This window comes from Neovison vison, chromosome 2 (genome assembly GCF_020171115.1).
Source record: "Neovison vison isolate M4711 chromosome 2, ASM_NN_V1, whole genome shotgun sequence".
Classification (NCBI taxonomy): Eukaryota; Metazoa; Chordata; class Mammalia; order Carnivora; family Mustelidae; genus Neogale; species Neogale vison.
In genome coordinates this window covers 107,980,934-107,993,601 of record NC_058092.1, presented here as the reverse complement: position 1 = coordinate 107,993,601, position 12,668 = coordinate 107,980,934, and the positions used below count along the sequence as shown (strand labels likewise).

The 12,668-nt window shown below is 46.2% G+C and overlaps 1 protein-coding gene and 1 non-coding gene across 7 annotated transcripts in view; both read right to left on the bottom strand.

Annotated features, from left to right (window-relative positions):
* Nucleotides 1–11,726, bottom strand: part of TUFT1 (tuftelin 1) — a 48,288-nt gene extending 36,562 nt beyond the window's left edge. For 3 of the 6 annotated variants that reach the window (XM_044239234.1, XM_044239239.1, XM_044239237.1), the window contains exon 1: nt 11,594–11,726. In XM_044239234.1, coding sequence (XP_044095169.1) covers nt 11,594–11,653 — 60 coding nt within the window. In that variant the 5' untranslated portion in view covers nt 11,654–11,726. Of the gene's footprint in view, nt 1–3,873; nt 3,907–10,605; nt 10,660–11,593 lie in introns of those variants that run through there. The other 3 variants (XM_044239238.1, XM_044239235.1, XM_044239236.1) reach the window with 3 other exon arrangements.
* On the bottom strand, nt 8,457–8,561 carry LOC122901556. The gene has a single exon (XR_006383564.1). It is a non-coding gene; the product is annotated as a U6 spliceosomal RNA (small nuclear RNA).
* Nucleotides 11,727–12,668: the final 942 nt, after the last annotated feature.

Genomic DNA, 12,668 nt, shown 5'->3' with positions numbered 1-12,668 from the left:
TAGTAGTAGTAAGTTTAAAAGCAGGCTATAGAAGGGGCACCTGGCTAGCTCAATTGGGAAGACCAAGCAAGTCTCGATCTCAGGGTCATGACTTTAAGCCCCACATTTGGTGTAGACATTATTTAAATTAATTAACTAATTTTAAAAAAAACAAGTTAGAGAATATTGAGAATATCATGAATATAAAGTTCAAAACGTGCCAAACCAAGCACTATATCACTTGTCTATGTAGGATAAGTATAATAAAGAACAAAGAAATAAACACAAAATTCGAGACAGTGATCACTTCTGTGGAGGAAGCAGAGCATTATGAACTAGGAAGGAGGACCCCAGGGGCTTCAGGAAGATTGGTAATGTTCTATTTCTTAAGCTGGGTGTTCAGTGCACAGCTGTCCATTTTATTGCTTTGCTTTAAAACTTCCCATATACTCAAGCCTTCTTTCTGGCTCTCAGTAAAGCAATGGACTTTTCCTCATGTAAATCCTGCAGAAATAGCATTTGTAGACCAATAAATTGGCAAATATTAAAGATACTGGGGCACCTGGCTGGCTCAGTTGGTTAAATGCCTCCCTTCAGCTCAGGTCATGATCCTGGGGTCCTTGGATTTAGCTCCTCATCGAGCTCCCTGCTCAGCAGGGAGCCTGCTTCTCCCTCTCCCTCTCTCCCTCCTCTCTGCTTGTGCTCTCTCTCACAAAATAAATAAATAAGATCTTTTAAAAAAAATAATAAAGATACCAATAAAGTCCAGGATTGGTCTCATGTATTGTTAGAGTTTAAGTTCATACAAGGATCTTGGGAGGTTAATTTGGCAATATTAATAAAAATTATTTGCATATTTCATAAACTTTTTGACCCAGTAATTCTACTTTTAGGAAGATGCGCTATGAAAATCCCAAAGATACATGTATAAAACTGTTGACAGCAGTACTGTTTACAATAGTTACAAACTGGGAACAGCAGAACTACCTTCCAGTAGGTGCGGGTATGGTATCATCCACACTGTGGCATATTACACTGCTGGTAAATAAACTTTTATTTATTTAACAGAAAATGATCTCCAAGATAAAGCAGGAAAAAAGCAAGGCACTAAGGCATAAAAAAAATGACTTCCTATTTATTTAAGTACATATATATATATACACACACATATATGTTCATAGTAATTGCCAATTCCTATATATAACAAATACTATGTGCTGAGCCCTACTGGGCTCTGTGCTAAGTGCTTTAAATATATTAACTCATTTAATACTCATAATAATATTATATGACAAATGTTATTATCAACATGCTTATTTTATAGAGGAGAAAACCAAAGCCCAGACATTAAGTATCTTGCCCCAGGCCATATAACTAGCAAAGGTCAGAGCCAGGATTCAAACCCAGGTCCTATAGCTCTAGAGTCTGTGTTCCCAGCCACCATGCCAGAGGGCATTTCTAGAATGTAAGCAAATGAGAAAGGCACTGAATGTATACACATTAAACAAGAGGAGGACAAATGAGTAAAGGGACTTTCAGTCCGTGCTTCTACAGTGTTTTAAACTTGAGGAACAGAAAATGTGTGCGGCACTGGTCTAGTGAAACACATAAATTAAGAGAAGGCAAGAAAAAGTGCCGGAGCTGGAGGTGGGGTCTGAGTCAAACTGACACCTATTAACACTTGAGCAATCACTTTATCTCTCAGGGCCTGTTTTCTATCTGCAAAATGGTAGTGATAATAGTACCTTGCCTACATTTAAGGCAGGACAGGTAGAGATGGTAGGATAGTGTGAAAGTACTTGGCAAACCATAAATCACTTCACAAAGGCGAGACAGCATTACTTTCCCAAGGAGCTCTAGGAAGACACAGGGAGGAGGGTGGGTGAGCCAAATTGTCTAAACGAAGCCGTGAACAAATCTAGGGTTTTCTGCCACCTCAGCCTCCAGAACCAGAGAATCCAGTCTGCAAGGCCATGAACCTCAACCTACACTCCAGCCCAGAGCTAAGGAGGGAAACCCAGGCCCATCTCTGCTTGGTGCCATTAGCTATTTTCTGGAGCTGGACTCATCTCAGGGCTAGGAGAAGGTTCCAGGGACCTTTAGGAATACCCCAAAATGTCTAGCAGGGAAATCCCACTGGAGACTCCCTGAAAGGCAAGATAAGAAGTAGAACCTTCTCTAGGGAAAAAGTAGCAGCTAATCACAAGGTAAGCAGCCTCTAACCTCATAAACATTCTTGGGGAGAAGCCCAGCCACCTCCAAATTACAGCAGCCTCTCGCTTCTGTTCAAACAAATCTCCAGCTGTGAATCACTCCTGAGAGTGGGGAGGGAATAAACACATAGCTGAGGGGTTAGAGATCAAGACGCTGTGGACAAACGATAGGGAGATAAAGAGGGAGGCCCCAGAGGTTCTCACACCCTGGGCTCACGTGATAGGGGACAGATCTATGGGAAATTATGTTTCCCTGGCTCGCACTCCCCAGGCTGCTAAGGGGACCGTGAGCATGGGCGGCAGGTAAGCGTCGCGGCTCTTTCTAGGAGGTAAGGGCAATAGAGACAGTCCCTGAGCTGGAAACCAGCATCCTTAATTCTTCACTCTGTAACTCATTCCTCTAATCACTCTGTCCCTCAGTCCTATCCCCTCTCCTGCCCAAAACGTACGTGGTCTCTCAAACAGCTGCGACAGCCACCTCAAGTTTCCCCTTCTGAGAAATGGGAATAGCCAGCCCCTTGAAACACTGGCTCCCAAGAGGCCAGCACAAGGCCAGATGAGGTGGTTGGGGCTTACCCTCTCTTGGCTGCCACCCCACTCTCAGGTTTTGGACAGCCTTCGTTCTGGCCTCTCTAGGCCAGAGATGGCCCTTTGTTAAGTATGACACAAAGAATTATTCCTCTCCTCCCCACAGATTAGCCAACAAAACAGGTGTCTGCTTTTTGTCTGGCTACCTGCCCAGAGGCATGGGCTGGACAAGTACTATGCAGAGGGCTGACCGGGGTGATTGGGAGGTGAAATGAGAAAAAGGATTTGGGGTGGCACTCTAAATGGGGCAGCCTTTCTCATCACCTGGAGACCTGGCACAGGCATCCGCCAGGGTAGAAGAGGCCTAATAGTGAATGTGCACAAGGAAGAGGGGGGCTCCTGAATGCCCTCGAATGTGAAGGAGACACCCTTTTGCTGAGCTAGCCACTCTCCAGGAAACCTGCCCTGTACCCAGCCAGCCTGGGATGGAGGGGCAGTGCCCCCTCCTCCCTCTTGTCATTTTGTCATTTTTTGCTTTTGTGGCCCCAGACCCTAGAAGATCCTTTTCTTTTTCTTCCTTCATCTACCCATCTCCATCAGACCCTGTATTTTTTTCTCCTCTTCCTGCCCCTGCTGGCCAGGCTTAAATCTAGGCCACCAACTTCCCTGGTTCATACCTATTCCCCTAACTAAACCTCCCCACCCCTAAGAAACAAAAAAGGATTTCACAAGACTGCATTGTGACCCAAAGAGGCATGTACCATAATTACAGGCAGGCAGGGAAGCTCGCCTCACCTGCTCTGAGCACATGTGTCTGGAACCGAAACCATCTAAGTGAACACTCCATTCCCCACCCCAGAAAAATATGGCCAATGCTGGCGCCAAATGCCAGGTGATTGGGTAAGCCTCCTAATCCCAGATCCTCTGGCAGAGCTCAGGATTTCCCAAATCCCTGGCAGGCTTGGAGACATCAGCTGTAGTGCACTAGAAAGTAAGAATCTGGCAATGAATGGGGGAGCTGGAATGGTATGAGAAGGAATTTACGGGCTGAGCTTTGAGTGGAAGGAACAGGCAGGCAGTCACCAAACTTGAAAAGTTCCTCTGCCCAGGAGTTTCTTCCCTACTCCAGGTGTCACAGAGGCAGGGCTCTCACCATTCTGAATTCATTCATTCCTTTGGAGTAAGTATCAATGAATCCTCTTTCAAAATCCACTCCTAGGTGTGTCTCTCCAAAAGAAATTAAAGAAATTATAATATAAGTCGATGTTCACAGCAGCATTATTCATAATAGATGAAAAACAGAAACTACCCAAAGGTCCATGAACACTTATCCCTGACGAGCATATGTGATAATATATCCACACAATAAAATATCATTGAGCTTTAAAAAGAATGATGTACAGGGGCATCTGGGTGGTTCAGTCGATTAAGCATCTGCCTTCAGCTCAGGTCATGATAACCAGAGTCTTGGGAACAAGCCCCATGTCAGTCAGTCCTACTCCCTGCTCAGCAGATAGCCTGCTTATACCTCTCCCTCTGCCCCTGCCCCTCCCCCTCCACTTGTGCTCTCTCGTTCTCTTTCAAATAAAATCTTTTTTTTTTTTAAAGATTTTATTTATTTATTTGACAGAGATTACAAGTAGGCAGAGAGGCAGGCAGAGAGAGAGAGGAGGAAGCAGGCTCCCTGCTGAGCAGAGAGCCCAATGCGGGACTCGATCCCAGGACCCTGAGATCATGACCTGAGCCAAAGGCAGCGGCTTAACCCACTGAGCCACCCAGGCGCCCTCAAATAAAATCTTTAAAAAAAAAAAAAAAATAGAATAGAATAGAATGAAATCCCAATTCATGTTACAACATGGATCAACCTTAAGGACATCATGCTAATTGAAAGAAGCCAGTCACAAAGGATCACATATTATATGATTACATTTACATAAAATACCTAGAACAGGAAATCTCAGAGAAAGAAATCAGTAGTTGCCTAGGGCTGGGGATGGGGGGAGCAGTTAAGAGAAAATGGGGAGTGACTGCTAATGGATCAGCATAAATTTCTTTATAGCTAGACAAAATGTTCTACAATTGATTGTGTTGATGACTACACAACTCAGTGACGACACTAAAAGCCACTGAATTATACATTTTAAATGGGTTATTTGTGCAGTCTATGAATTATAGCTCATTAAAGTAGTTACAGAAAAATTAGGCCCAGAGTAAACCTTCAATAAATCATAGCTTTAGTTAAGAAAAATTTGGGGGGTACCTGGGTGGCTCAGCTGCCTTCAGCTCAGTGTCCTGGGATGCAGCCCTACAATGGGCTCCCTGCTGGGCAGGGGGAGGGGACCTGCTTTCCCTCTCCCACTCCCCCTGCTCATGTTCCTGCATTCGCTGTCTCTCTCTCACTGTCAAATAAATAAATAAAATCTTTAAAAAAAATTTTTTTTTAATTTTTTTAAAAGATTTTATTTATTTGCGAAAGAGAGCATGAGTGAGGGACAGGCGGGGAAAGGGAGAAGCAGGCTCCCTACCAGGGAGTCCAATGTGGGGCTCAATCCCAGGACCTAGGGATGATGGCCTGGGCGGAAGGCAGGCACTTAAATGACTGAGCCACCCAGGCACCACCTCCCCCCCATCACCAAAATTTTAAGGGAATGGAACTCAGGAAAGACTTAATATTAAACTAATTCAGCTTCTGAGATCCTAAAGGAATAACACCTATTCCAGGGTAAAGACAAAGGTTCAGGCTGTAGCTGATAAAAAAATTCCAAATCCACCCAGGTGTTGTTTAGAGAAACTCTCTGGCCAAGACTGATCAAGACAAAAAAAATTAGAGAGGCACCTGAGTGGCCCAGTTGGTTAAGCAACTGCCTTCAGCTCAGGTCATGATCTTGGAGTCCCAGGATGGAGTCCTGCGGACTACCTGCTCACTAGGGAGTCTGCTTTTCCCTCTGACCTCTCCCCTCTCATGTTCTCTCTTTCATTCTCTCTTTTTCTCTCTCAAATAAATAAATAAAATCTTCCTTTAAAATTAGAGATGAATAAAGTGTAAATATTCTGAGAAAGGGTAATGTTAATAGATTACTTAAAGGCAATCAGCTTACCAAAGAGTCCAGAGCATCATGGGACATTAGCTACTTCGGCCATGAGTCAGAAAAAGGAGGAAGAGAAAAGGGGCCTAGAGCAGGATACCAAAATATGATTCCTGACCATCACTCCTCCAAGACCCATCCTGGCTGAGCTGGTGATGGCAAAGGTTACTCTAGGCTGACTACGGACCCCTTCCCCTCCTCGAGACCCTCCACTGGCAGAGGTAAGGGGAAAGGAACAGAGAAGCATAAATGTGAACATATGAAAAGAAGCACACCTCGACCAGACCAGAGAGTTCCCAGACTCTTAATCAACCCTTTGGGCAGGTGTCTCACGAGAGGCTGAAACAGTCTCATCTAAGCCAGTAGGCAGAGCAAACAGAAAATAACAGCTAGCACCTGAGCATTTACCATGGTCCAGGCCTGGGGCTTAATGTTTCACATACTTTTTTTTTCTTTTTTTTTTAAGATTTTATTTATTTATTTTTTAAGAGATTATATAATTTTTTTTTAAGATTTTATTTATTTATTTGACAGACAGAGATCACAAGTAGGTAGAGAGGCAGGCAGAGAGAGAGGGTGAAGCAGGTTTCCTGCAGAGCAGAGAGCCCGATGCGGGGCTCGATCCCAGGACCCTGGGATCATGACCTGAGCTGAAGGCAGAGGCTTTAACCCACTGAGCCACCCAGGCGCCCCAAGATTTTATGTATTTATTGACAGAGATCACAAGTAGGCAGAGAGGCAGGCAGGGGTTGGGGGTGGTGGGGGAAACAGGCTCCCTGCTGAGCAGAGAACCGGATCCAGGACTCTATCCCAGGACCCTGGGATCACGACCTGAGCCGAAGGCTGAGGCTTTAACCCACTGAGCCACCCAGGCGCCCCTTCACATACATTATTTATTTAATACTCACAACAACCTTAGAAGGGTGCAATTATTATCCCTGTTTTACAGATGAGGAAACTGAGATGGAAAAGATTAAGTAATTTACTGAAATGATCTTGGGCAAAGCCAACTTCAAAGCCCTGACTACAACCCCACTGTAGAGTCAGAGGCTCAGGACCAGGCTCTTAACCACAATGTTATTAACAGAAATCAGAGTTTAGCCCAAAATTGTGATGTAAATACACTGGGAGGATGGGAGAAGGGAAATAGAGTATGTAAGGGGTGGGAGTATAAACTTTCCTGTAATTCCTACAGCAGGAAGTCAATAGTTGTCTGAAACTGATTAAGTCAAGAAGTATCACTCTAAGCATATTATTTAGAAACATGGGGGTAACACCTGACAAAAGTGCCAAAAGTTGAAAGTGGTCTCTCCCATGGGGCAGGGATTGGGGTAGTAAACTTCTTGCTACTTTCTCTTAAAAAGTCTTTTGATAATATTAGTCTTTTAAAAATCATGCACATAGGGGGCGCCTGGGTGGCTCAGTGGTTTAAGCCTCTGCCTTCAGCTCAGGTCATGATCTCAGGGTCCTGGGATCGAGCCCCACATCGGGCTCTCTGCTCAGCAGGGAGCCTGCTTCCCCCTCTCTCTCTGCCTGCCTCTCTGCCTACTTGTGATCTCTGTCTATCAATTAAATAAATAAAAATCTTTAAAAAAAATCATGCACATATATTTGATTAAAAAATGATTTATAATTAAAAAAGAGGGGCACCTGGGTGGCTGAGTTGGTTAAGTGTCTGACTTCGGCTCAGGTCATGATCTCAGGCTCTTGGGATCGAGCTCCACATTGGGCTCCAAGCTCACCACGGAGCCAGCTTCTCCCTCTGGCCCCCCAGCTTGCTCAGCCTCAAGTGCTCTCTCTCTCTCATATAAATAAAATCTTTAAGAAAGAAAGAGAGAAAGGAAGGTAGGAAGGAAGGGAAAAAGAGAGAGGGGCACCTGGGTGGCTCAGTCAATTAAGCATCTGACTTCGGCTCAGGTTATGCTCTCAGGGTCCTGGGATTGAGCCCCATGTTGGGCTCTGCACTAAGCATGGAGTCTGCTTGAGATTCTCTCTCCCTTTACCTCTGCCTCCACTCACTCATGCTCTCTCTCTCTCAAAATAAATAAATAAAATCTAAGGAAGGAAGGAAAGGAGGAGTACCTGTGCCTGGCTGGCTCAGCAGGTGGAACATGCAACTCTTGATCTCAGGGTCAACGAGTTCAAGCCCACGTTGTAGCCAACGTGGAGCCTACTTAATTAAAAAAAAATTTTTTTTTTTTTTAAAGAAAAAGAAACAGATCATTCAAACTTAAGTCTAACATAGTAAACTTCTGCTGCTTTTCCTACACAGCTTCCATCTTCCTCTACTAGTAATAGCACTTGGGTTTTGCTTTGCACACTCTCCCTCCTTTACAGGAGAATCTGGTGAGCCTGTCCATCAGGGAACACCATATTGCCCTGGCCAAGGGGGGCGAGGGGCCCATGAAACCCTCTCCTTAGAATCTTGGACAGAATGGCAAAAACACTGGGAACCAATTCACCCAGATGTAGAAACCCTCCATTAGTCCCTTCCACTTAGCCAGATCCAAGACCCTCCAAGTACAGCTGACACAATGTTCCATTAGTCTCAGGAATACCACTTAATGCCTTGACAACTCTGTGGTTATGCTATGCTCACCAAAAGTGTAACTACCATCTGTCACCACACACTGCTATTATAGCAGCACTGAAAAACAGGGAAGGCTTCACAACTTTGAATGTCACCCTGGCACAGGGGCCAAGCCAATCTTCTCCGTCTCCATTCAGTTTTAGTACATGTGTTGCCAATGCAAACAGCCTTGGTCCACACTTTTTAAGCTTTCCCTTAAATTCTGATTGCCCATTTCGTTCGAATAAATTCCTCTTCTGCTTAAGTTAGCTGGAGTCCCTCTATGCTGCTTATAACCAAAGGAACTTAATGGAATGTCTAATAAAAATGTTTGAGGTTACTTTGTGCGTCCATCTGTCAGTATAACTTACTACAGTAGCTTGCAGACTCCTCTGACCTAAAAGATTTACCTCAAGATCTAATAAGCACACACACGCACGCGCGCACACATACACACACACACACACACACACATATATATATACTATGTATATATATATTTAACTGAAACCACATCTTTGCTAAAAATGTCCACCCTAACACTCTGATAGTGCTAATTCTATTTCTTTTGTTTTGAAGACTTTATTTTGTTTAGAGCAGTTTTATATTTACAACAAAATCTATAGGAAGGTACAGAGATTCCTCTTATACTCCCTACCCCCACACAGGCATAGCTTCCTCCATTACCTACCTCACTCACCAGAATGGCACATTTGTTACCAAGAATGTACCTACACTGACACATCTTAATCACCCAAAGCCCCTGGATCCCCTTAGAGTTCACTCAAGTAAAGTAAATAATGTACATTTTGTGGGTTAGGGGGAAAAAAATCCTCTGCGCTCTATTTCTTTCCCCTCTACCCTCAAAACTCCTGGCAGCCACTGATCTCTTCGTTGTCCCCCCAGTTTTGCCTAGTCCAGAATGCCATGTAATCGGAATCCATTTCTTTTCTAATACTAGGGCTCGAACCCACTAAGCTGACTTCAGACCCACTGTAGTCATGATCTGCTGTATGAAAAACATTGGCTCACCCTACCTGCTGCATCTGCCTCTAACAATAAAAATAAACCAGAGAGGTATTAGCTATATTTCCACATCCAAGTGTGATGCACCAAGGCACTCAGCCTGCCTGGTAGGGAAACACCAACAGAGTTCCAGAATCCTCACTCCCACTAGGATGCAGGAGCGGGTTAAATTGTCTATACTCCTGACACCAAGGAGGAACATCTGTTCATCTACATATCCATTCACTCGCTTTGAGCATGCACTGAGCATTCATTCAATGGTGTGAATATTCTACAGCTTCCTGGGGACTGTCTAGAGCCATAAAGTCTATCTTCAGGCTGGCTCAGAGGAGAGAGGAATCCAGGGACAAATCCTATCTCCTGACTGATTGATTGTTTTTCATTTTCTCCCCGCTCCTGAACTGCTCAGGATTGTGTCCAAGAACAGATTCCAGCAATGCTTATTTCATTCACAGCTTTGAAGTAAAATACCTCTAAAGTCTAGCCTATGAAGAAGGAATAAAAGGAATTTCTATTTCCCCTTGTTCTAGAGATCTCTGATTAGGTTTAAACTAATCCATGGCTGTATACTGACTGAATTCCTTGCTCACTATTCTACGGACTCTTTCTCCCTCATGAGGCAAGCAACAAAATATCAAGAGACAGAAGAGTGTGTCAAATCATTCTCAACAGTACCAATACACTGGTCTTAAGATCTTTCCGGATCTCTTTTTTACAGCAAACAAAAAGAAGCCCAACACTCCTCTCCTTTATTTTCCTCATACCCTTTTCCCTGCCTCAACCATTCCAAGACAGTGAGTAAGAGCACATAGTAGGTCTTAGGGCTGACATAATGGAGGATGGATTTCTTTATTATCTTCAGAGTTGCATTGCTGGGGGAGTGGAGGGTTGGGCAGTAACAAGACCTGTAATGTGGGCAGAAAGACTCACAGGACAGAAATGGAGAAGGGACTGTGAACAAATTAAGTGATTATCTGTACCCTAAACTTGAAATGAGAAACTATTCTACGAGTTATTTTGAAGAGCCATAATCCAGGTGCAGCTGGCTTAGCTCCCCCAGGGAACATGCTGAGACTGGAACCCAGAAAGGGAATCAGATACAGAGTGGAGGGAGGGGAAATGGAGGGATACAAACTCCCCATCATCCTGACTCCCATTTCACTCTCATCCACAACAGCTTGAAAATCCATAAAACAGTACACACCCTTTCTGGGTCAAGTTCCCCAGCAAAGCCTAGAAACATTCAGTCACAAGTTACCTTCCTCCGCCTCTGGAGAGAAAAAATCATATGGTCGGTCACCTGCGGTGGGGAGAACAAGGACAGGGAGCCGGGGAGTGAGGGAAGCAGCAGATGTATTAGCGCTGGAGAACGCCCCTACCTCCCCCAACCTCACTTCGTCCGGAAGCTCTCGCGTGGGTCACTTCCTTCCCTTTCCAGCCTAGGTTCTGGCATCTCCTTCATCCACTGGCCCAGGGCTTGGTAGCTGGACCCGGAAACGAAGTGAAGAAACCGTCCCAAGAAACTACCGGCTGGCCGATGGGGGAAGGGGAGGCAGGAGGACTGCAAGGGGAAGGAGAAATCCGAGCAGAGAGGTGTCCCCCAAGCAGACAGCCTTGTCCCTCCCAGCGAAAGGCGGATTTCCTGGCCAGTGTCGGCGTACCTAGAGTCCGACGGCCCCACCCTTTGGTCCAAGCCCTGGGATTTGACTCTCTACCCAGTCTTCTTACCGATCACCCAGGGCACCATTAAATTACCTGAAGGGCCTCTGAGAACACCAGGACCCACAGAAAAGGCTAATCTCCCCCCGTCGGGGACTCAAAGTACAAAGAGCGCGAAGACCCCGTTCCAGGAGCTCGTTTATCCCACGACGCAATCTACTGCCCACAGGACGCCTGAGTAGCGCGCACCGGATATTCGCGGGGGTCCCGGGCAGGAGACGCAATGTCCTTCCAGAGGGCAGGGACGCCCCGAGTCCCGGAACAGCCTTCCTGCCGCGACTCCTCAAGACCCCCACTGCCAGCCACGCGGCGGTAGAAAAAGAGAAAGAGAAGTGCGGCGAGGAGCCCGCGGCACCGAGCCGGCCCCAAGCCGCCGCCAGGTGATGTCAGCGAACTCGGCGCGGGGCATGGGAGGGACCGAACGGGAAACCGAGAATACCGGGCGGGGGAGGCGGTGGGCCACTCTCTCTTACCGCGGCCTGCCCCTCCGGGTGCACGTCCACCAAGGTACACCAGTTCTGTGTCCCGTTCATCTTATTTCCGCGGGGGGTCGCAGCGCGGAGGACTAACCTCCGCCCTGCCGGCCTGCGCCTACTAAGCAGGCGCGCGGGGAACCGCCCCCTTGTTATAGGCGCGTCTTGGGGCGGTGACTGCCGATTAAACACGCCCCAAAGATTCCGTTCGCCAATGTGAGCGAAAGAGCAGGATGGGCGTGACCGAGAACCAGCAGGACACGTCCATCTGCGCTAGCTCAGATTTACCTAAAGGTGGGGCTCGGAGGCTATCTGAGGCTGCTTAACCCAAATTTTGTCCGGTGTGTGTTGTTGCAGCTCAAACATTCTTCGTTAATCTTGCTGTTGTTCCCTTTTCAACTCCAAGGTCAGTATGGGTGGAAGAGAATCACCCTACCTTCCCCTTAGAGGATGAGTTGGAAAAAAGCTTCCATACGTTCTCCTCTCCCTATGTAGGCCACCTTTGTGAACTGAGCATGGTAGAAATGCAGGCACCAGAAGCCAACTCACTCAGACTGGCCTAAGCCAGTCTGGCAGGTGCCCTGCCCTGGCAGGAAGCCCAGGCCAAAGTCAAAGCCAGCTTGGATCTGGGTGGGGTTTGTTTTGTAGAAACTATTATACCAAAGCTACCCTTATATGGTTGGGAGAGGCGGGACACGTTGCCTTAAATGGATTTTGTATTCTTGAGGAAGGATGAACCTCAACTTCTCCAATGGCATCTGCTCCCCAAACCCAGATTACCATTTTAAGGGCACTCAGGAGAGGATCACCCAAGGATGGAGTCTAACAGCCTGGCTTTTCGCTGCAAGTTGGGGACTCCATGGGGCTGTGGTCCACCTGGAAAGCAGGCAGGAAGTCTGGTCCACTCTTGAGTGGGCAGTGTCCCTGAATCTGACAATGGTTCTGATGAACAGCGAGCTCCCTCAAGGCAAAACAAGAGCAGGAATGCCAGAAATTTTTCTACTTCCCCAGGTAGGGACTGGGTCCCATACCAGTTGGGAATGAAATGTCTTTGTACATGGGAGGTGAATGCTGG